This window comes from Ceratotherium simum, chromosome 3 (genome assembly GCF_057802395.1).
Source record: "Ceratotherium simum simum isolate JZ-2026a chromosome 3, ASM5780239v1, whole genome shotgun sequence".
NCBI classification, from domain to species: Eukaryota; Metazoa; Chordata; class Mammalia; order Perissodactyla; family Rhinocerotidae; genus Ceratotherium; species Ceratotherium simum.
This window is the reverse complement of record NC_141902.1, coordinates 53,674,428-53,695,717: the sequence shown is the minus strand read 5'-3', so window position 1 is coordinate 53,695,717 and position 21,290 is coordinate 53,674,428. Positions and strand designations below refer to the sequence as shown.

The 21,290-nt window shown below is 43.6% G+C and overlaps 1 protein-coding gene across 1 annotated transcript in view; it reads left to right on the top strand.

Annotated features, from left to right (window-relative positions):
- Positions 1–21,290, top strand: part of MYO1E (myosin IE) — a 196,861-nt gene that overhangs the window by 151,199 nt on the left and 24,372 nt on the right. Inside the window, exons 19-23 of the mRNA XM_004421637.3 lie at positions 7,247–7,391; positions 10,878–10,992; positions 11,208–11,377; positions 13,061–13,206; positions 21,131–21,277. Coding sequence (XP_004421694.1) covers positions 7,247–7,391; positions 10,878–10,992; positions 11,208–11,377; positions 13,061–13,206; positions 21,131–21,277 — 723 coding nt within the window. The remainder of the gene's footprint in view (positions 1–7,246; positions 7,392–10,877; positions 10,993–11,207; positions 11,378–13,060; positions 13,207–21,130; positions 21,278–21,290) is intronic.

Below are 21,290 nucleotides of genomic sequence, written 5' to 3'. Positions count from 1 at the left end.
TTTGGTCTGTTTAGTGTAACACTTAAGTTCAGAAATTCCTGATAATTGTAACACAGGAAGGACTGAGGTTTAACTTGACTGCGCAAATTAATAGTATGAAGACAATTTAGGAAAATTTAACCTACTTAAGAAAACAAGCATAAAGTATTTAACTTTAAAATTTTGTACAGTCCTGGGGTTGGCCTGGTGGCACAGCAATTAAATGCACGTGCTCCACTGCAGCGGCCCGGGGTTCAGATCCCAGGCATGCACTGGCACACCGCTTGTCAAGCCATGCTGTGGTGGCGTCCCATATAAAGTGGAGGAAGATGGGCACGGATGTTAGCCAACGGCCAGTCTTCCTCAGCAAAAAGAGGAGGATTGGTGACAGATATTAGCTCAGGGCTAATCTTTCTCATCAAAAAAAAAAAAAAAATTGTACAGTCCATGTACAAATTTAAACTGATTTTTATATTTCCATTAAAGTATCTTTGTACTGTAAAGGACCTGTACTTAAATTGTTCTTATATTTTGTTGTTTTTGAAAAGGATAAAACTTAGTGTCCTTAAAATATTACACGATTCTGGGGCTGGCCCCGTGGCATAGTGGTTAAGTGCGCATGCTCTGCTGCTGGCAGCCCGGGTTTGGATCCTGGGCGCGCACCGACGCACTGCTTGTCAGGCCATGCTGTGGCAGCGTCCCATATAAAGTAGAGGAAGATGGGCACGGATGTTAGCCCAGGGCCAGTCTTCCTCAGCAAAATGAGGAGGATTGGCAGATGTTAGCTCAGGGCTGATCTTCCTCACACACACACACACACACACACACACTAAATAAATAAATAAATATTTTTAAAAAAAAGTATTACATGATTCTGACTTCTCTAATGATCCTAAATTAATGGAGTTCCACTGTATTTCTTACATCTGTTTAATTTCCTTTAAGAAAGAAGGAGGGGCCGGCCCAGTGGGATGGTGGTTAAGTTCAGTGTGCTCTGCTTCAGCGGCCAGGGTTTCTGGGTTCAGATCTCAGGCAGAGACTTACATCATGCTTATGAAGCCATGCTGTGGCAGTGACCCACATGCAAAATAGAGGAAGGTGGGCACAGATGTTAGCTCAGGGACCATCTTCCTCAAGCAAAAAAAGGAGGATTGGTGACAGATATTAGCTCAGGGCTAATCTTCCTTACCAAAAAAGAAAGAAAAAAGCCATATTTAGCATTTTAATCAGGAAATAATTATGTCTTCCTGGCATATGACACAGGAGCAGGATGTAAGAATTTTGTTTTTAATCCACATTTTATGTAAGAAAGAGGTAGCAGGCTGAAGAAGAGCTTAATTACTGGTTTTGAAATTCAGGACTTCTGATAAAGCAGTTTTTCCTTTGGGACTGTTGTTGTTTCTTGTGCCAAGAGATTTGGACCGCTGACCTACTGGTCATCAATGTGGGTCATCATATGTGGAAAGTCATTGATGTGGACGGTCAGGAGAGCCTAACAAGAGGGTGGATCATTCCAGACAATTAAGCCTCATTGACTCTGTCCCCACACATTCAAGATTCCTGATAATTTTGGAGGTGGATTAGACTAGGCGTAAAATTTACCGTCATGGCTTTCTGAATTAAAGGGGCCACTGCACCTTTAGTGTAAGCAGAGGCTAATGAAAAGAAGTATTGAGGAAGCTGAGAAAATAAGTTTGTAGAGCTCTTACATCACTATAGCAGCATCTTTTGCTGATGAACAACTGAGATGTTAATTATGAAAGACCCTGCTCTTCTTTAAATAATCAGTAACACTAGCTTAGAACAAGATTTCTCAACCTCAGCTATTGACATTTGGGGCTGGATGAGTCTTCGTTGTGGGGGCTGTCCTGTGCGTTGTAGGATGTTTAGCAACTTCCTTGGCCTCTACACTAGAAGCCAGTATTTGCACCCCCCAAGCTGTGACAACCAAAAGTGTAGCCAGATGTTGCCTAATGTCCCCTGGGGGGCAAAGCCAGTTGAGAACTGTGGCTTAGATAATCATTAAAGTTTTTGCAAAACTTAATTTCCTTGAAAATACCCTTTTTTAATTAAGAAGAAAAAAATTAAACAGAATGAAAAGTATTTCCTCCATCTTTCCCTAATTCAGAAAGGCCTGCCCTAGGGGGCTGGCCCCGTGGCTTAGCGGTTAAGTGTGCGCGCTCCACTGCTGGCGGCCCGGGTTCGGATCCCGGGCGCGCACCAACACACCACTTCTCCGGCCATGCTGAGGCCGCGACCCACATACAGCAACTGGAAGGATGTGCAGCTATGACACACAACTATCTACTGGGGCTTTGGGGGGAAAAATAAATAAATAAAATTATAAAAAAAAAAAAAAAAGAAAGAAAGGCCTGCCCTCAACAATTCCAAAACATTTATAATTTTGTCCTTTTTTAGTACTTTTTCTGTACTTAAAAACTCTTTATTTGATGCATACAAATTCTAATTGGCATTACTATTGGAAACTGATCAGATATTTTGAAAAACCTAACCTTGATTTTTTTTTTGAGAAACCAGTTCTGAAAGACCTCCTTCCTTCCATATTATTTAAAAACAAACAGGGGCCGACCCCATGGTGTAGCAGTTAGGTGCGTGCGCTCCGCTGCTGGTGGCCCGGGTTCGGATCCCGGGCGCGCACTGACGCACCGCTTGTCGGGCCATGCTGTGGCGGCGTCCCATATAAAGTGGAGGAAGATGGGCACAGATGTTAGCTCAGGGCTGGTCTTCCTCAGCAAAAAGCGGAGGATTGGCATGGACGTTAGCTCAGGGCTGATCTTTCTCAGACACACACAAACACACTAACGAACTAAATAAATAAATGAATGAATGAATGAATGAATAAATAAATAAATAAATAAATTTAAAAACAAACCTAACTTCCATGAGCAATGCTGTGAACTCCACAGCACTAGGGAGAGCAGGAAGTCCTCACTCTCCTCACAGGAATGTCTCAGGTACGCTGAGCAGGCTGCGTTATTTGTTTGCAGAAGATCCTTAAGTGAGCTGTGACATGACCTCCTCGTTGGCTATAATATCTGGAACTGTCTCAAGTGCCATGCTAGCTCCGTCACTCCAGGCACGGTACTTTCTTCTGTGCCTTACACAGAGTGAACGTTTAGTGAATATCTGTCATGCCCTGTGTTTTGAGAGACTTTCACTGAAATGATTCTATCCATGGATGCTTCCTCTCTTAGCTCTCCTGCTGGTGGCTTTTCCTTTCAGAAGAGACAAATGGGCAGCCCTGTCTGATAAAAAGCAGCCTCTTTTGATGTTGTCATACTTTTGATTTGAGAATACTGGGAGGAGAATAAAAGTAAAAGTTTGGAAGGAAACTTATTTTTCAATAAAAAGTACATATTTAGTCTCCCACTCAAAAACGACTAGAAATTGGGGCCGGCCCCGTGGCGTAGTCGTTAAGTGCGTGCGCTCCGCTGCTGGCGGCCTGGGTTCAGATCCTGGGCGCTCACCGAGACACTGCTTGTCGGGCCATGCTGTGGCAGCGTCCCATATAAAGTGGAGGAAGATGGGCACGGATGTTAGCTCAGGGCTGATCTTCCTCACACACACACAAACACACTAAATTAATTAATTAATTAATTTAAAAAAAATGACTAGAAAGCCATATATGTCAACGGGCAGGGAATATTTCTCTGGAGACAATGCTGTTTTCCATAAGGTATATGAGTCTAGGATCCTGGTCATGCAGAAATGGTCCCGAGTCTGCCACTAGCTGTCTCATCTTGTGATCCCCTGTGAGTAGTTGACCATCTCGTACCTTTATTCTCTCCATGGCTGAGAGAAAAGGCTTTGTTTATAAAGTTGCTTTCTAGGTGTCCACAGAAGAGCTGCCAAGTGAGAAACAGGAAGCAACAACCTGAAGGGAAAGGATATATTAATACCCAGCACGACTATCCACATGTGTGTGTGTTATACACCCCTCCCTGGGCAGGAAGCCCACGGGTCTAAACAGAGCACTGCTTCAGACTCTACCTAGAGCTTAGAAAATAGGAAACAGGGGCTTTTTGTGTGTGTTTATTTCCTCTCTGAAAAATCCCTTATATTTATCAAAACCATCCCTCTTGACTGAGAATTGGAGACTAAAAATCAAAAGATGCCTTCGTTTCCTCACCGGTGGGCCATGTGCTCTTGACGTACATCCTGCACTGCTCTAAGCAGTAAAAGGAAGACCCCTCATTCACCACCTGCCCGATACAACTTTCAGGCTTTTAGAAAATGATAAAAAGCTGTTAGAAGTGGCAGCCACCTTGAGTCTTAGCTTGGGAAAATATCTGCCAATTCTTAGAAAACACCTTTTGAGCTAGGCAGCGTGTGCTCCTTACTGTGGTTGGGAGAAATAAGCCCAAATGTGGATTCTGATTCTTAGGGGGAAAAATGTGATAGAAACATAAGAGATTTGCAAAATTTATCTTGTAGCAGCATTTAGAATTCCTCACAAACATAGTTCCATTGACCTTGACCCAGCCCCTCAGAATGGCGGGGTGGGAAAGGGATGCTTGTGAGGAAAGGCCTTCCACGTGCTGGGCCAGAGGGAAGAAAGAATAGGAAGCTCAGGAAGACATGAGGTGTCGAGCGCATCCTCCTCGCCTCCAGGATCTTTGTATGCTTAATTCCAGGTGCCAGCAGCTAGAGGTCACTGGGGTCAGCTGCATTTCCTCTGAGGAGGACACATGAGACCGATCATCTGAGAGATAACAAGGAGCCTCCCAGTCTAAGGGCAGGAAAGAGAATTCCAGGCAGAGGAAACAGCCAGTGCAAAGGCCTTGAGATGAAATATTGGTGTATTTGACTCTTAAACTGAAAGTGCCTGATGAAATTATCACAGGCACCAATTAGGCGGTGCACCAGTGCCTTGTGCAACCTGTTCCCACCAGAGTATCCTGGAGAAAGACGAGTGAGTGAACTGGGTGTACTTGCTTAGTGGGAGCGTATTGTACTAGGAGTATGTCCTTGTCTCTCTAGTGCGATACAAAAGGAAGTGAGGAGGATGCATCAGGCTTCATGAAAGCAAAGGGGACTACTGCAAGTGGTCCATGGTCAGCGGGCCCTGGAAATGCCAGGCCATCCATGTGTCTCACCCAGAGCCTCACTATAGAGAAGGGAGAGAGAGTCTCTGCGAACAAGTTCCTCACTATTGAAAAACAAATGAGAACTACAGCATTGTTTTAATAGGGGAAAAATGTGAATTGCAAAGAGCTACCTGTTCGCAGATGCACAATAAAGATACTTTAGTTTATAATTTTGATTAGCTCAAGCCAAGCACAACTGTGCTCTTAGAAACTGTCACATTTTCTTTCTCGCCCATACCCTGCGTGAACTTTTCTCCCTCATCTGTTTAGGTTGCCCATTTAGAAGCATGTTCCTACTTTTTCACCAGGTCCCCCAATGGCATCTAGAAAGGTTCTGCCATCAGTCACTTATATGTGGCTTAATTTGTTTCATCGACTTCATTATACCATGAAATGTGTATTCATGGAAGACATTGTATTCATGCTAATATGGCTCAACTAGGCATTTTCATTTTTAAGCTTTTTATCTCTAATTAGGAAATAGGAGGATCCGCTTCTCCAGGAAATTTATGACATAATCAGGCAAGATGTGGATATTTGGGAGGAGCAGAGAGAGTTCCCAGAATCACCTTAGTCCCAAGCAGCTGGCCCTAAGGGTAGGATAACACATGGTTCTGTCATCTTAAGGAGCCCTGGGTCCTGAAGGCAGGGCCACTCTTCTCAAGGTTCCCTTGGGTGCCATAAATCAGTCTGACTCTCATAGTAGCTTCTGGGAACAGAAGAGGGCCCTGGCTTCTCCAGAGGCCTGGGGCCCATTTATTGCCTGTGTTCTAGATGTGCCTGCTCATAGGCATGCCCTCCAACTTCTCCCCCACACTCTCCTTCTCTGATTTCTCCTTCCTTCCTTCCTTCCTTTCTTTTCTTCCTTCCTTCCTTCCACCTCAAGTCTTTGGTACCTTCTGTGTTTGACATCCTGTAATGTACTTCCCTCTCCTCTGTTATGTCAGCCTCTTACATAATTATAATGTTTCTAACATAGACCAGTGTAGTAGACTGTATAATCTTTAAGAGAAATATTTGCATATAAACCAATCCATGGCTTTTATGTAGTGCTGTGATTAAAGAGACAGATGGGAGTTCAAATCCCAAATCCCAGCTCTGACACTTACCAGCTAAGTAGTCTTGGGCGAGTCTCTATTTGCCTGTGTTTCCCACTCTGCAAAATGGAAACACCAACCTGATCGGGTGGCTGTAAGAATAAAATGACATCCTACGTCTAAAGCACCAAGAACGGCCCCTGATGCAGAGGGAACACCCCGTAAATGTTAGTTATTACCTCTGTGTGCCAGGCGTTGTGTAAGGTGTGCAGGATGAACCCACAGATGTGGCTCTCACTCCTGGAGCTCTTGTCCTCATGGAGGAGGCATAAATTAACGAAATAAGCACAAACGTGAATGTAATTACAAATTATGGTGCGTGCTCTGAAGAAAAAAAGTATTATTTTCTATGAGAGAAAATAGCAGGGGGGCGATTTTTGCCTGAGGAGTCCAGAAAGGTCTCTGGAAGTGTCCCTGAAGGGGAGTCCCTCTGAGTAGGAGCAGCCCTGGGAGGAGTTTGGAGAACAGCACCTGGCAGAGGGAATGGCATGGGCAAAGGCTCTGAGGAGGGAAAAGGGTCAGTGTGTGTGAAGAGGCCCCGCTCCCAGGAGCACAGTGAGCCAAAGGGAGAGGAGAGGCGAGATTGGAGAAGAGCCGAGAATAGCCAAGGACGAGATCACCAGGGCCTGGTGACTCGAGATGCACAGAATTCCAAAAATGAAAGTTGATACGTAGTAATAATAACAGCTGCTTATGGGAAGCTTTATAAAATTCTTGGCATTAATTGTTAAGTGCTCTGGGGAAATCAATATTGAGAAAAGACCTTTTGATTTTGCTTAATGAGTGTCATTGGTGACCTCCAGCAATGCTATTTTTAGACAGTGGTGGAAAGGAAAAGCAGATTTTCACCAGGGCGTTAACATGGAAATGGTGGGATAGAGAAGGAGTAGGAGGCGGCTCCAGAATGGGCCTCCCAGACCAGGGGATTTGTGCAGTCATTGCGGTCCATCCCTAAGCCTGTGAACGGAGGTGAATGTCTCACCAGGACCCCAGCAGCACCGGGTGCCTTTGAGGGGTGGTCTGGTCTTAGTCTGATCCTTCTCTCCCGAATTGTCCTCACAGGTATGCCATTCTGACCAAGGCCACCTGGCCCTCGTGGAGAGGAGATGAGAAACAGGGTGTCCTCCACCTGCTGCAGTCCGTCAACATGGACAGCGACCAGTTCCAGCTCGGGAGGAGCAAAGTGTTCATCAAAGCCCCCGAGTCTGTGAGTGTGCGGCGGCCCCTCCCCTGCAGCACCTCCGCCGGCCCCCTCCCCACAACACGGCTGGCTGCTTTTTCTCATCCTTCAATTCAGGCCTTAATTGTCATCTCCTCAAAGAAGGCTTCCTTCTGCTCCCAATCTAAGTGTAGGTCGTTCCCCACACGCCTGCTCCCTCATAGCCTTCAGAGCACTCAGCATGTGTAAAGAGATGTCATCAGATAATGGTTTCTTTTCTTACTTACTGTCTCTCTCCCATTCTAGATGGCCATCTCTTTGAGGTCAGGGCCTCCTGTCTGTTTTGTATGCCGTTGTGTACTCAGAGACTCGTACAGAGAGTGCTCATAGGAGGTGCCCGTAGGTATTTATAGTGTCCAATTTATAGTGTCTAAGCTAAAAAGGGACTTCTTTGTCCCACAAAGGAGGCTTGGGTAAACCTACATCCTCACCTGAGTGACACCAAACGGGTCATTTACGCACAGGCCCCAGCTTCCTCCTTGAAGGCGGAGCAGAGTCCAGGAGTGAGAATTCCTAGGATTGTACCTTGAAGACCGTGAGGGAGTCTGGAAAGGACTTTGAGGAAACGAATAGGTAGGAGGAGAAATCTCTGGTTTTATAGAACACAAATATCAGTAAGGAATTCAAACATACAATTCACAAACTTAATAGATCTCGACAGATTAATTTATAGGAACTTCTTTGTCTTTCCTGATGAGGGTGCAGATGAGGGTGTTAGCCCAATGAATGTCCATAGGAAGTTCTCAGTTTGAGCAGGAATCCAACACAGCCCCTCAGTTCTGCTGCCCAACTACCTCCGGGGCTATGGGATAAAGACATTACTTGTTAAGTTGGAGAAACTGCTGGAACTAACCAAGGTTTGATGTCATCATTTCTTGAGGTTCCTATGACAATCACAAGACTCCATTTCAAGAGTCTATGGTAAACTTGGCAAAGTTAGTCATCAGATCAAGGGGAAATAATAAGAGAACTTGCAGCGTTGGTAATAACGGAAACACTTAACTTTAGGCAAATCCTGGTCTTGCAATTAGTTTTCTTCTTCTCTAGAATGGGCCCCACAGCTGCTATTCTGCCTGCCTCATAGGATCAGCCTGAGACTCAGAAGTGAATATGGCTGTAACTGAATGGCTTTATGAACCATAAAAATTATTAAATAAATAAGTGGCACATGTCGATAGAACCCATTTATGAAAAGTTTGTGGTAGCATTTTCCACTTCAAGTTATTTGTAGCTTCACAGCAATTTCATTTCCAAATATAAAATGAAAATGTTGTGTCATACACCATTAAGCAGCCCACAGAACAGTTCCTGTTCTTCCTAAAACAGGCTGGAGTGATTTATCAGTACAATGCAGCTCCTCTGTTGTTTTATACCCGCTTTTAGTTTTTCGACTTGCTAAATTTTCACATATAATTAAAACAGCCTCAATATTTTTCATGCTTTTCTGATTTAGTTGAGCTTTGAGGTTTTACTTCCAAAACTGAGATTTATTTTTGGTTTTTCTTTTCCTTTCTTCCTCCCAATTGCTTATTACCTTCACTTGACTCTCATTCCCCCTGTCTTTTTACACACACACACACACACACCATCACCACTACTCTCTTCCCTCCCCCATCACTCATCCATCCACATCTAGCCTTGACATTGCAAATACTTTTACAAAAATTGGTTTTTAAAAATCCACCTTGTGATTTTGCCTTGACTTTATAGTAAGTGTGCTGAATATACAAGATAACCCATTTGCTTTAAGAACCCACATTAGACATCAGACACCAAAGGGTTTGGTTTTGCTTATTTGTTACATGTGTCCATGATTTTTTCTCTCTATCCCTTTTTTTCTTGAACCTCCCTGCTTTCTCACCCCCATAGCTTTTGGAAAGAACCTAAAACCCAGCCAATCTTTGAAATAGTCTATAGGAAGTAGGGAATTGGTTGTCTCTTCATCCTTTCTGAGTCACAAGTGTATTTTCTATGACATTCCCAAAATAGTTCTGGGAAAGAAGAAGAAAACAAGACTTACCCAGAAACCCAACACACAAGATAAGAAACACCAACGAATATTCTTAGAACAGGCAACCACAGGGCTCAGATTTTAAACATTCTGTCTGGTTATTAAACCATGTATTCACTTTTGTTTTTGGAAATATATTCCTCATGCCAGTTGTATATGGCACTGAAGGCTGTGGAATGAAGTGGTCCCTCCTTTGGGATTTTGAGTTTGAGATGTTGTTTCTGCACAGCTGGGTCTGTGAGAAGGAAAAGTTGAGTGACAGGAGGAGATAGATGGGGCTCCTGAGTATGGACCCAGATAAACAGAGACCACAAATCAGGCCCAGCTGCCTTCAAACCAAATTTGCTTGTTTACTTCTGGAACATTTTTGCAATGGCTATTTATCATCTTTACTTTGGGTTTTTGTTATTTTATTTTATTTTTTCCTAGAGAGTCATGTAAACCACTTCTTAGGTGAGTGATAAAGTTTCCCACTGTTTTACGAGCTGATCAAATGCAGATTTGCGGAGAAAGACTTTTATGTCAAAGTGAGGAAGAGCCTGGCAGATCCTGAAAGACACTGTTTCACCTTCTAGCCCCACCCAGTCTTAGTTCCAATTTTCTCATCTGTAAACTGGAGATACAGAAATATGTGCCTCTTGCAGTTGTTGAGGTGTTGCATGAAATAGTGTATGTAAGGCATCTAGAATGATTCCTGACCATAGCAGGTATTTGGTACATTACATTTATTTGCTATCATCTTCATTATTCCGGAGCTTTACTGAGTGGGATGCAACAATTAGTATTAATTGTTAAAATGGCCGGAGTCTCAAGACCTGCTGGTGTCTGATACGGGCCCTTAAACAACAGTCTCAGCCCCTCTTGGTGAATCCAAGTCCTCACTAGCACATCTTAAGTCTAGCTCCAATCCCTGTGGTTATTGTCCTCTGCCCCAGTGACGCCTTGGAGCATTCTGTGAGGCAGGAAGTCTATACTTTCATGGAACTGACAGTAAGGCAGTCCTCTTTCCACAGCAGCACAAGCTCTGCTCCTGCAAAAGCTGGAAAATTCTACTAAGAGGCTATATGCAGCAGAAAACAGCCTCCACCGACTCATTTGACCTAGCCACCTAATAATCCTCTTTGGATCCAGGTGGGGAATGAGTGGATAAATGTTGAATCACTCATTTGATTCTCACCGAGATTATGAGCAAGGCAGGGCAGACACCATTAAGGTCCAACTCAATACCCGCAGACCCAGCTATTTTCCATTATGTTTTATGTTAAAAGAAAAAATATATGGATTAAAAAGTTATAGTGATCATAAACAACATGCCCTAGGAATCATTTTTTCACATTTGTTTGAGTTTGAGAAGCTGCTTTCTGTGTATGTCCTTGACTAAACTGAGTGTCCCTGAAATAACCGAAAAAAGTGAAGCTCGGGTCTTGTGAATTGGCTCACATTTGTCTTCTCTACATTCACAGCTATTTCTTCTAGAAGAAATGAGAGAGAGAAAGTATGATGGGTATGCTCGAGTGATACAGAAATCATGGAGGAAATTCGTAGCTCGGAAGAAATATGTCCAAATGAGAGAAGAAGGTATTTGAGTCATTTTTTTTCATGCATTTGACAAATCTCAAGAATAATTTTGAGTTCAGGTGAAGTTACAAGTTCATTTTACTTTGCATATGATGTTGTGTGTTAAAAATTTGGCGTTCATTTAGAGTTTTTCTGTGTGTTTCCACACTATATACCTTCCTCATTTTTCTGAGGGACTGATCCTTCTCCCTTCTCTGCCTTTTTGGGAACTGCAGCCTCAGACCTCCTGTTGAACAAGAAGGAGAGAAGGAGAAACAGTATTAACAGGAACTTCATTGGGGATTACATCGGGATGGAGGAGCACCCGGAACTCCAGCAGTTTGTGGGCAAGAGAGAGAAGATTGATTTTGCAGACACGGTGACCAAGTACGACAGAAGATTCAAGGTACACGCTGACCGCCTGCCTCTGAGAGTCGCCAAAAGGATTCCTTAGGTTTAAAAATAACTCATAATTTTGCTTTTCTTACTACCAAAACAGAGCATGTTCATTGTAGAAAAAATTTAGAAAATACAGATAAGCTAAAAGAAAAATAGCCACCGGTACCCAGAAACAATCACTGTTAACATTTTTTGTGTATCCTTTAGAACTTTTTTTATACAACATCCATTTGTATATTTACTTTAACAAAAATGAGATCTACATTACATGCTGGTTTATGTCCTGGGCTTTTTTTTTTTTTTTTCCCTAAAATATACCAGGGAGAGCTTTCCATATTAATAGATATATCAATATAAATTATTTTGTTTAGCTGCATGGTATTCCATTCAACAGATGCTTCACTATATTTTTAATCAATTTCTCATTTATCCATTTTTAGTGGATTTGTATGTTTGTTTGTTTACTAACTTAAAAAAGGATGCAGTAAGGGGCCTTTCACACATATCTTTGTGCATTTATCTGCTGATGCTTTTAGAATACATTGATAGGGGCCAGCCCCATGGCTTAGAGGTTAAGTGCCAGTGCTCCGCTGCGGGCGGCCGGGCTTCGGATCCCGGGCACGCACCAATGCACCGCTTCTTCGGCCATGCTGAGGCCACGTCCCACATACAGCAACTAGAAGGATGTGCAGCTATGACATACAACTATCTACTGGGGCTTTGGGGGGGGAATAAATAAATAAATAAAATCTTAAAAAGAATACATTGATAGGAGTGGAATCGTTGGTCAGAAGATTCAGAATATCAAGCAATATTGCAAAGTGTTCTCACCCATCTTCCTTGAGTGAATGACTAAGCAAGGCTTTCACATTGCCACTGGAGGGACAGCTGATGCTTTTACCTCTTTCCTTAGACACTTTCTCTTTTTTTTGCCTGATAATAGTGCTCTAATAGTGAAATCTGAAGCCACGGTAGCTCATGGACCCATGAAGAACTTTTTATTTGTTTGGTTGGTTGGTTGGTTGGTTTTTGGTCAGGAAAAAAAATGAAGTAAATAAGGATTAATTTAATGAGGAAGATGGTGCTCTTTGCTGAAATTAAATCATTCCTTACAGCTGCTCTGGTGGCAGATTTGAATGTGAACATGAGTGATTGGGTCTCTCATTAGTGTTTGGGGATAAAGTGGTCGGTAACCCACATATTCCAAAGTACGTTTATATTAGATTTTTAAGGATTATCATTGAAATGAAAATTGATTGATTTTAAAAAGTAAAAATTTCATGGACTTACAAAAAATATATATGCAGACACTTGAAGGATCCCCGTTTGAGAAATGTGCTCTAGTAGGTAACATGGTAGGGACACCATATGTGTTGGTTTGCTGGGACTGTCCCTTGACACCTGCGGTCCTGATACCTCAGGTGGATGCATATGAGTTTGCTATTTTTGTAAGTCAAGAGAGTCAAATATCAGCAACTTCATATATGTCAACCTGATAATCATCAATAATGCCCTCTTTCACTCTCAAGGGACTTGGGGGGGGGTAGATGATAAATGGAATGGCCATCCCAATGGCAGTGAAATTTTCCTACCCAGGGCAGCATCCCTTCATCTGGTAACAGATGCCATTGTGTGGACAGCTGTCACTTTGACTTGTCTACCCACTTTCTGAAAGCACCTCTCCTTACAGGGCGTAAAGCGAGACCTGCTTCTTACTCCAAAGTGCTTGTACTTAATTGGACGAGAGAAGGTCAAACAAGGCCCCGACAAAGGCCTGGTGAAGGAAGTGCTGAAGCGGAGAATAGAGATGGAGAGGATCTTGTCCGTGTCCCTCAGGTGAGTGGCGAGGGTGTGGAGGGAGGGGAGCCCGATCTCTCCTCAGCATCGCCATCCACTATTCCAAACACAGCCTGGAGAAACGCCCAGCCAGGCTCCCCAGTTGTCAAAATCATGATGCAGAGAACTGAATTTCCTCTTCTTCCGTAGGAAGACATGACCTTCATAGGTCTCAGGGAGTCCTGATATGCCAGGAATGAGGTACCAAGGAAAAGCTGCCTTCTGGTCAGCTCCTCTAATCAAAGGGTACTCAGATTGTTGTTCCCATAAAATTTGAGAAATAAACCTAGGATATGGAACAAACAGAGTATAGTTGCTCTTACTGAAGCAGGCCCGAGGGTCCAGAGCCCCGTCTCCCCGAGTCCACCTCACCTACTTTGAAGACCTACCCCATTTCCCCAGCAAAGGCCCAGGCAGAGGTGGCCATTAGGTTATCAATATTGCTTTTTAGTTTGCTGTGATTTCTGACTGTCCTGGAAGGGAAGTTTCTTTAGGGTCCTTTCTGCCTGTTCATGCAAAGGAGGGACTACAGATTGGTCTTCATAATCTGTAAGCCCCGGAGTCATCGCCAAATGCTGCCTCCAACTCCAAGTTCACAGGCGGGAGCCCTTGCTCTTCCTCTCAGCACTCTGGCTTTTGTTGGCAGAGAGACTCCTGCACGGGAAGAGACTTCCCTCAATCCTACCATGCTCAGACTCCCAGACTAAGTCTTCTCTGCTGAGAGCAAGTCCTCCCAGTCCACGGGAGGCTGAGAAAAGAAGAATAAAGTCCCTTTTGAGCCCAGTATCTTCTTCCTTGAGTTGCCTCCCTGGGCCCTTCTGAGGATACCGCTGCCTTGGCCAGGGCAAACTTCGGGTTGCCATTGCGTTAAAAGTAGCGATGTTCTGGTCGCTTGTGAACCTGTCTTACTGGAATTGGGACACCTCTCTAAACTCTTACTCTGCTCAGAAGACAAAACTGCTGTGCTCAGGAAGAAGCAGGGGTTTTGTGTGCTCAGGCGTCTGACCTATCTGGCTGGAAATCCTGGCGACGGTGTGATACTCCAAAGCAGATTTCAAGTTGTGTCCATTTTTGCCTGTGTTACTGTAGTTTCTGATTCTGTCTGTTCCCAATTTTCCTGCATAAAGGGCCAGGCAGTGCAGTGAGGTTAAGTGTTTAAAACTTTCCAACTCAGGATGTGGTAAAACTTCGAAGCAGATGAGTCTGTCAGCAGTCTTCTGCAGCCCCACCGTCAGGTAGGGCTCGGTGCCATTGATTTCAAGGGAAAGCTCTAGACTCGAAGACCTGGTTTTCAGAAGGTCTTCCTGAGCATTTGGCTCCCTGGCTGGGTCACAACCTGAGCTGGCCGGCCTGCTGGCCACACTCTTCCTGGCTAGCTGTGCACTGAGGCTGCCCTTGGTGTTCCAAGGAACACAATTGGAAGCTTCTCTTTTTCTCTTGCATGGGAACCTGCTCTACCTGGGCTAAGCTGGGTTAGCTGAACCACGCTGTATACACTTGACTGTTGCTATTGCTGAAAGCCAGGGAATCACAGCCCTAGGGCTCATGTGCTCACTACCTAAGAGTAATTTTTGTTCTATTATTATCGCCCAGGTCTGTCTATAGCCTTCAGACCACTCCTGGAGTACTTGATAATAAATGATCATAATGTACCTACATTTCTATCAGGCACTTTGACACTATCTTGTTGATCAAGTCCTTGAGGCTTATCAAGGTGTGGGATAGTCACAGTCAAATTTTTTCCTTCTGTCTTTTTTTCTTCTCTCACAGCCTCTGAGAATACAGTGTCTTTATAACCAGCTTCTTTTTTCTGCTTCCTCTTCAGCATTCGTTGTCTGGACATTTTCTTCCGTGTGGCCTTTCCTTTTTAGAGGATGTAATAAAATGAGGTACTTAGCCTGAAAGTTGTTCTGGCTCTAGGGGAAAAAAAAGAACCTGAGTCATCTTAACTTGTGATCTCTGCCTGTCGCAGGTACTGAACCTCACACTTACCAAGACTAGTATTGTTCCCTCATTTCCTTTATCCACTGGGTTTAGGCCAGTAATCTAAACCAAGTTAGGAATGCAACCTGATGGGTGATGTGTGTGCAGAATCAAACCCAGAGTGGAAATTGGTTGTGGGACCAGAGCACCAAATGTGTGTGTGTGTGTTTTCTCAAAATATTTTAATACTGGGATAGAGAAAGATTTTAACAGTTGTCTTGCACTTCAGGAAAAAAAGTTGTAACATCTGTATGTGTTTTGAAGGCTTTATGAGGCTTACTACTTGACTGTTGGCTGGAGTAATCACCTAATGGCTCCTTCTAGTTAAGACTATCAGAGTGTCCTACAAGCTTGATCTTTCAACCCATCTCTAACTCTGCTAACTACTGTCAAGGCAAAGTGGGCTCACAGCTCCCTGTTCAAACTGACCATATGAAAACAATTATGAGACAATTTGGGAAATGTGACCATGACTAAATATTTGATATGAAGGATTTATTGCTCATTTCTTTTGGTGTGATAATGATATTGTGGCTATTTTTATTTAAAGGGGCTTTATCTTTTAGAGATACACACTGAAGTATTAAAGGATGTAATAATATAATATTTATACTTTGCTCTGAAACAACCTAGTCTGTGTGTGGAAGTGGGGAGACTGGGGGTGTAGATAAATATGATTGTGAAATTTTTTTTTTTTTTTTTTTTTTTTTTTTGTGAGGAGATCAGCTCTGTGCTAACATCTGCCAATCCTCCTCTTTTTTTGCTGAGGAAGACTGGCCCTGGGCTAACATCCGTGCCCATCTTCCTCCACTTTATATGGGATGCCTCCACAGAATGGCTTGCCAAGCAGTGCGTTGGTGTGCGCCCAGGGTCCGAACCAGCAAACCCCGGGCTGCCACAACGGAGCGCGCACACTTAACCGCTTGCGCCACTGGGCCGGCCCCAATATGATTGTGGATTGATATTGTTGAAGCCTCCCGACATGTGGAGGTTCATTCTGCTATTCTACTTTTTTATATTTTTGAAATTTTCCATAATAAAAAGTTTTTTCTAATGCTCCAGTAGACATCATATTTTTAGAAGTCCTTTCTCTTTATGAATATACTGAAATATGTCTAGTTGAATTATAGTTGAAATTTTAACTTACATGAAAAAAATAAGATAGGGCCTAAAGCTCAGAGAAATATGAAGACTACAGTTGCAAAGGGACTCCAGGATAATTTGAACAGGGAAAATCCTTATCTAAATAAGGATTTAGGATAAATCCTTTATCCTAAATAAGTGAGACCAAAACACTGACGCCTACATTTCTGCCTTCACTGGGGACTTGGTAAGGAAATCAGGAGATGGCACACCAATGTACAGTGAGACATCAGATTTCTGAGGCTTGGGGGATCTGCTGATGGACGGCTGAGCATCAGTTTTTGAAGGATCCTTCAAGAGCTACTTCTTGTCTGAATACTGAGTGGGCCTCACTCTTATTTGAAAAACTCAATTCGCAGGAAGGGTGGCCACAAGGTGTCATAGCCTATATACTTTGCTCTCCTGTTGCAGGCAATGAGATTGGTACTATCAAATCTCATATATGGGGCTCTCTCTGATGAGGCTTCTCGTTCCCGTAGCTGACCACTAGAGGCCTAAGACAACAAGCTACGTGGCTGCCTGTCTGGGTCAGTAGATTTTCCAATACTTGTATGTAATTGAAAAAGCAACCAGTAAGAGGGGGCTTTAGACAGAGGCTCCAGCTCCCTTGGTCACAGCATTTTTGCCTAGAACATTTCATTGCCCGATTGCCCTAAACCTCTGGCAGTAAGCACAGCCTGCTTCACTCCCTGCTCAGCTGACCTGAAGCGTTACTGAAATCTTGACTCGCTGTGGCCTTTGGGCTTTGGGAACCTGGAAGTTGTCAACATTTTTGGACTAACCAGCTACCTTGTGTTCAGCCTTGGGATTCAAAGGTGAATGAGACATAATCGCTGCCTCAAGGAGCTCCCTCCCATTCTGGAAGGAGGAGCAAACACCTGAGTAAACATGTGCCATAGGGGTTACAAGTGTTCAGAGAGTGATACTGGATAGAGTACAGGATACTCCTGGGACACGAAAGACAGGAGTGAGCCTCTTCACCTGGGGGTCAGGTGAAGCTTCTCCTGGGAGACCTGACACAACACATGTCTGCACTTGCTCAGAGAAATTCAGTAGGACTGGTGCCGCTGGTTCCTCTGAGTGGTAGAATTCCGGGTAAAGTTTATTTTCTTCTTTGTTTATCTCTGTGCTTTCCAGTTTACTAAAAGGAGTATGTATTTCTTAATCAGCAAAATTTTTTTTAAAGCTTAAATAAAGGCAGGGCTGTCCTTGGAAACTGCCTTTTCAGCTTTAAAAAAAAAAACTCCTTTAAGACTTTACTCAGTGTTTTGTAACTAACGTTTTTGCAAAGAAGATATTGGTTAAGGGAACAAAACAAAATTTGCTAGTGTTGTCAGCAATACAGCGATAAGCCACAAAGATGAGTGGATAGAAAACAAGTAGAGCCAAACCAAGGACTAGTAAGGATCTTTCGACACAGGGTACTGCGTCAAACATCTGTGAGGAATTGCAGCTTGAGCATATGAATAAGATGGGGTGAAGTCCAAAGATAAGTCTGACTTTTTAGAATAAATAAATGGCAAAGCTTTGTTTCCAGATTTAGGAGCATGGGCTGAAGAGGGGAATGAGCTGAAACTCTGGCCTGGGAGAAGATGCCTTCACTGACTCTTATGCCTGGGTCACTGAAGGCAGGGTTTATTGAATTGGATGGTTGAAGTCAAAGTGTCCAAACACTCTCTTCTCATTTCCAGACTCATGCTGTTAATTAACCTTGAAGTTTTGGCCTGCTTGCTCTTTTTCCTTATGCTCCTAATACATCTAAGCACATTAAACTACTCAGGGTTACTGGTGTTGGGCTCACTTAGCCCTATTGTATAATCACCGTTCCACCTGAAGGACAGCCAGGCAAGCAGACATGTCCAGGCATGTCAAAGAGTGCTTAGAGTCAAGCAACTGAAACAGGAAGGAGTTTCATTCTTCACCCCACACACCAAAAAGTAGTGCCTCCCGTTTGACTCTTTCCCATTGCACGTGCTCCCTTCCCAATGCAGCAGTCTCCTTACACCTCTGCTAGGATGCTTGGACTTTATTTCATTAAGTCCAAATGACTTGGGAGAGCAGCTTTTATATAAGTGCCTTTTGGAGTTTTGAATTGCTATAATTGAAGTGATTAGCACAATTCCAGAGTTTTCATCTGACCAGAACCTGGAAGATGATAGTAGCTTTGTGGCCACACCCTCTGAGGTATTATTCTCAACCTTTTGGAAATGATTCCAATTCCTAGTTTGGAAAAGTTTGTTATCAAGGAGGTGTAGTGGAGATTCTGAGCTGTCCTGCAATACCCATTCTCTTCGTTACATATTAACAACTGGCAGCCTAGCCAAGGGCTACATTTCCCAGGCTTCCTTGCAGCTAGGTGTAACCATGTGACATAATACTGGCCAATGGGGTGTGAGCAGAAGTGACTTGTACAACTTCCTGGTCATAGCTTTAATAGGAAGGAGCAGGTGCCTGGCTCCCAGGCGCTATAGAACTGTCATGTTGGCCCTGAATTGCTTTTGCACGTGCTGTTGAGTGCCAGAGATAAAAACGCTATATTGTTTAAACCACCAGTTGTCAAGGTCTTCATCACAACAGAAAAACCTGTGAGCCAGCTATCACAAGGGTGGGCAAGAAGCATGGCTGTGATGTAGGGATATTTCACAACCAACTCTTGAGGTAATAATAATGACCAAGTGCTCCACCCAAATGGCCATTATTTGTCCAAAAACACCTGTAAAGTATTCTGATTTCACATGCAAGGAGAACTTGTCGGCATACTCGTCTTCAGTAAACAGGCTGTGAAGGGCCAAGCTCCTCTCCCTGGTGCTGGTATCTTGCTGGTAGTAGACTCCATCCCTCCCCTGTGGTTTGTGCATGCTGCCATTCTGAGCCTTGAAATTCCAAATGTGTTGTGGTCCTACCGTTGACCTTTTTTCTCCTGTGGATTACCAAGCTCCTTTCCTGTAGGACAACTGAGGGGCTGAGGTTTCAGGGAGACAGGCCGTGACTATAGCTACTGGCTCTATCGGGTTCAGGTCATTAGCTCCCTGCCTCAGCCCAGAGAGAGAAGGTTCCTGACAAGCCTGGGATCATCCGCCAAGGCTCTCTTTGCCCAAGGAAAACCTCTGGATCCAAGGACTGCCCACCCCAACCTTTCCATGTTCATAGGACTGAACAGAGAGACCACAGGAGTTGCAGTTTAAATGTTTCAAATTCTGCATTTGAAAGAAGCGTCCCTGGTCTCAGAGATTCTCTATAGCCCAGTCCTCCATATAACCGACTTGCCTCACCATCTGGCCTTTTCACAGCCACAGTAATCCTACTGGTGCAGCAGTACCAGGAGCCCCGAGAGCAGAGCACAGCTCCTGTGACACAGCTCAGCTCTGGTTACTGAAAGAACCATGTCTTTGCCACATTCTGCACCTGGAGAGATTAAAGTGTTACTTTGATCAATTCATTGAAGCAGGTTCACTTAAATTGTTTTTAATACCTTGAAAAATACTTATCCCTAATCAAACATCATTCTTTAGAGGGTTGTCTTAGACATTTGACAGTGGTGCTTGGAGGTACTTGTAAACGTGTATATTATGAAGACTTTGGGATGGTGGCCTTCTTCAATTGAGCTATACATCCAACAGCTAGGGAATAAAAATTCTCAATTATACGTGTGCTGTAGTTCCACAAAGTCTAGCTGGGCCTGGAGATGGAGCTGTGTCTGATCAACCCCCGACCACAGACCATTTTCTCCAGGACTGGGTTCACCTCAGCCTCTTTCTCCCGTGCTCCCTGCAGCTCCTAACATTCCCTGCCCTCCAGGCATGAGTTTCCCTACAGCCCGACCCTATCCAAACACGCTGTTCCTGCAAAGGCGTGTGCTCTCCCTGTCCCATGAAATTCATTAGCGGGAAGGTGCCGATTGTGCCTGCTCGCTGTTTGTACACCTGTCTTGTGTACCTGTAGGTTGGTGTGGTGGTGCATTCAGCAGCATGTGGCATGCAGTATAAGCGGAGCACTGTATCCCCAAAGGCTCCTAATAAGTGCATATGAAGCCCAGGACGTTAGCTTCCCTTTGATAACTGAGCTTACAATTCTTCAAGTAAGGATTTCTTACAATAGCTACAACCATATCGTAAATTCTACTAACTTGGAACTTAACGTGGATTTGTTCATTTTCAGCCACATTCTATTCATAACATTCTGGATTTTTATGACCTTAAGAACACAGAAGTTGAATTTGAAAATGGATTTTTTTTTAAGACAGCCTAAATTGTCCTTAAATTTCTGATTTTAAAAGTCACGAGGGGGGCTGGCCTGGTGGCATAGTGGTTAAGTTTGGGCGCTCCACTTCAGCAGCCCAGGGTTCACAGGTTCGGATTCCAGGCGCGGATCTACACACCACTCATCAAGCCATGCTGTGGCGGCGTCCCACATACAAAGTAGAAGATGGGCACAGATGTTAGCTCAGAGCTAATCTTCCTCAGCAAAAAGAGGAAGCTTGGCAACGGATGTTAGCTTAGGACTGATCTTCCTCACCAAAAAAACACCCAAAAAGTAAAAACAAAAACAAACAAACAAAAAAAGTCATGTGGGAAAAGTATTTTGATTGTGCTTTTGGTGGGCTATAGACTTCCTTCGAAAGCAGATTTCAGTGATTTTATCACGTAATTCATTGTTGTTGTGTTTTGCTTTAAAGATTATCTCTTACAGAAAGACTATAGAAACCTAGTACTGTCTTAGAGGATAAATAAATGAGTGAAAAAAATAATAGAATAAACAAAAGTGCAACTTTCATTAAGTCTTTCCAATCTCTTTGCAGTACTATGCAGGATGACATTTTTATTCTTCATGAACAAGAGTATGACAGTTTGCTTGAATCTGTCTTCAAAACTGAATTCTTAAGCCTCTTAGCAAAGCGTTTTGAGGAAAAAACTCAGAAGCAACTACCTCTGAAATTTAGCAATACGTAAGTTGGAAAA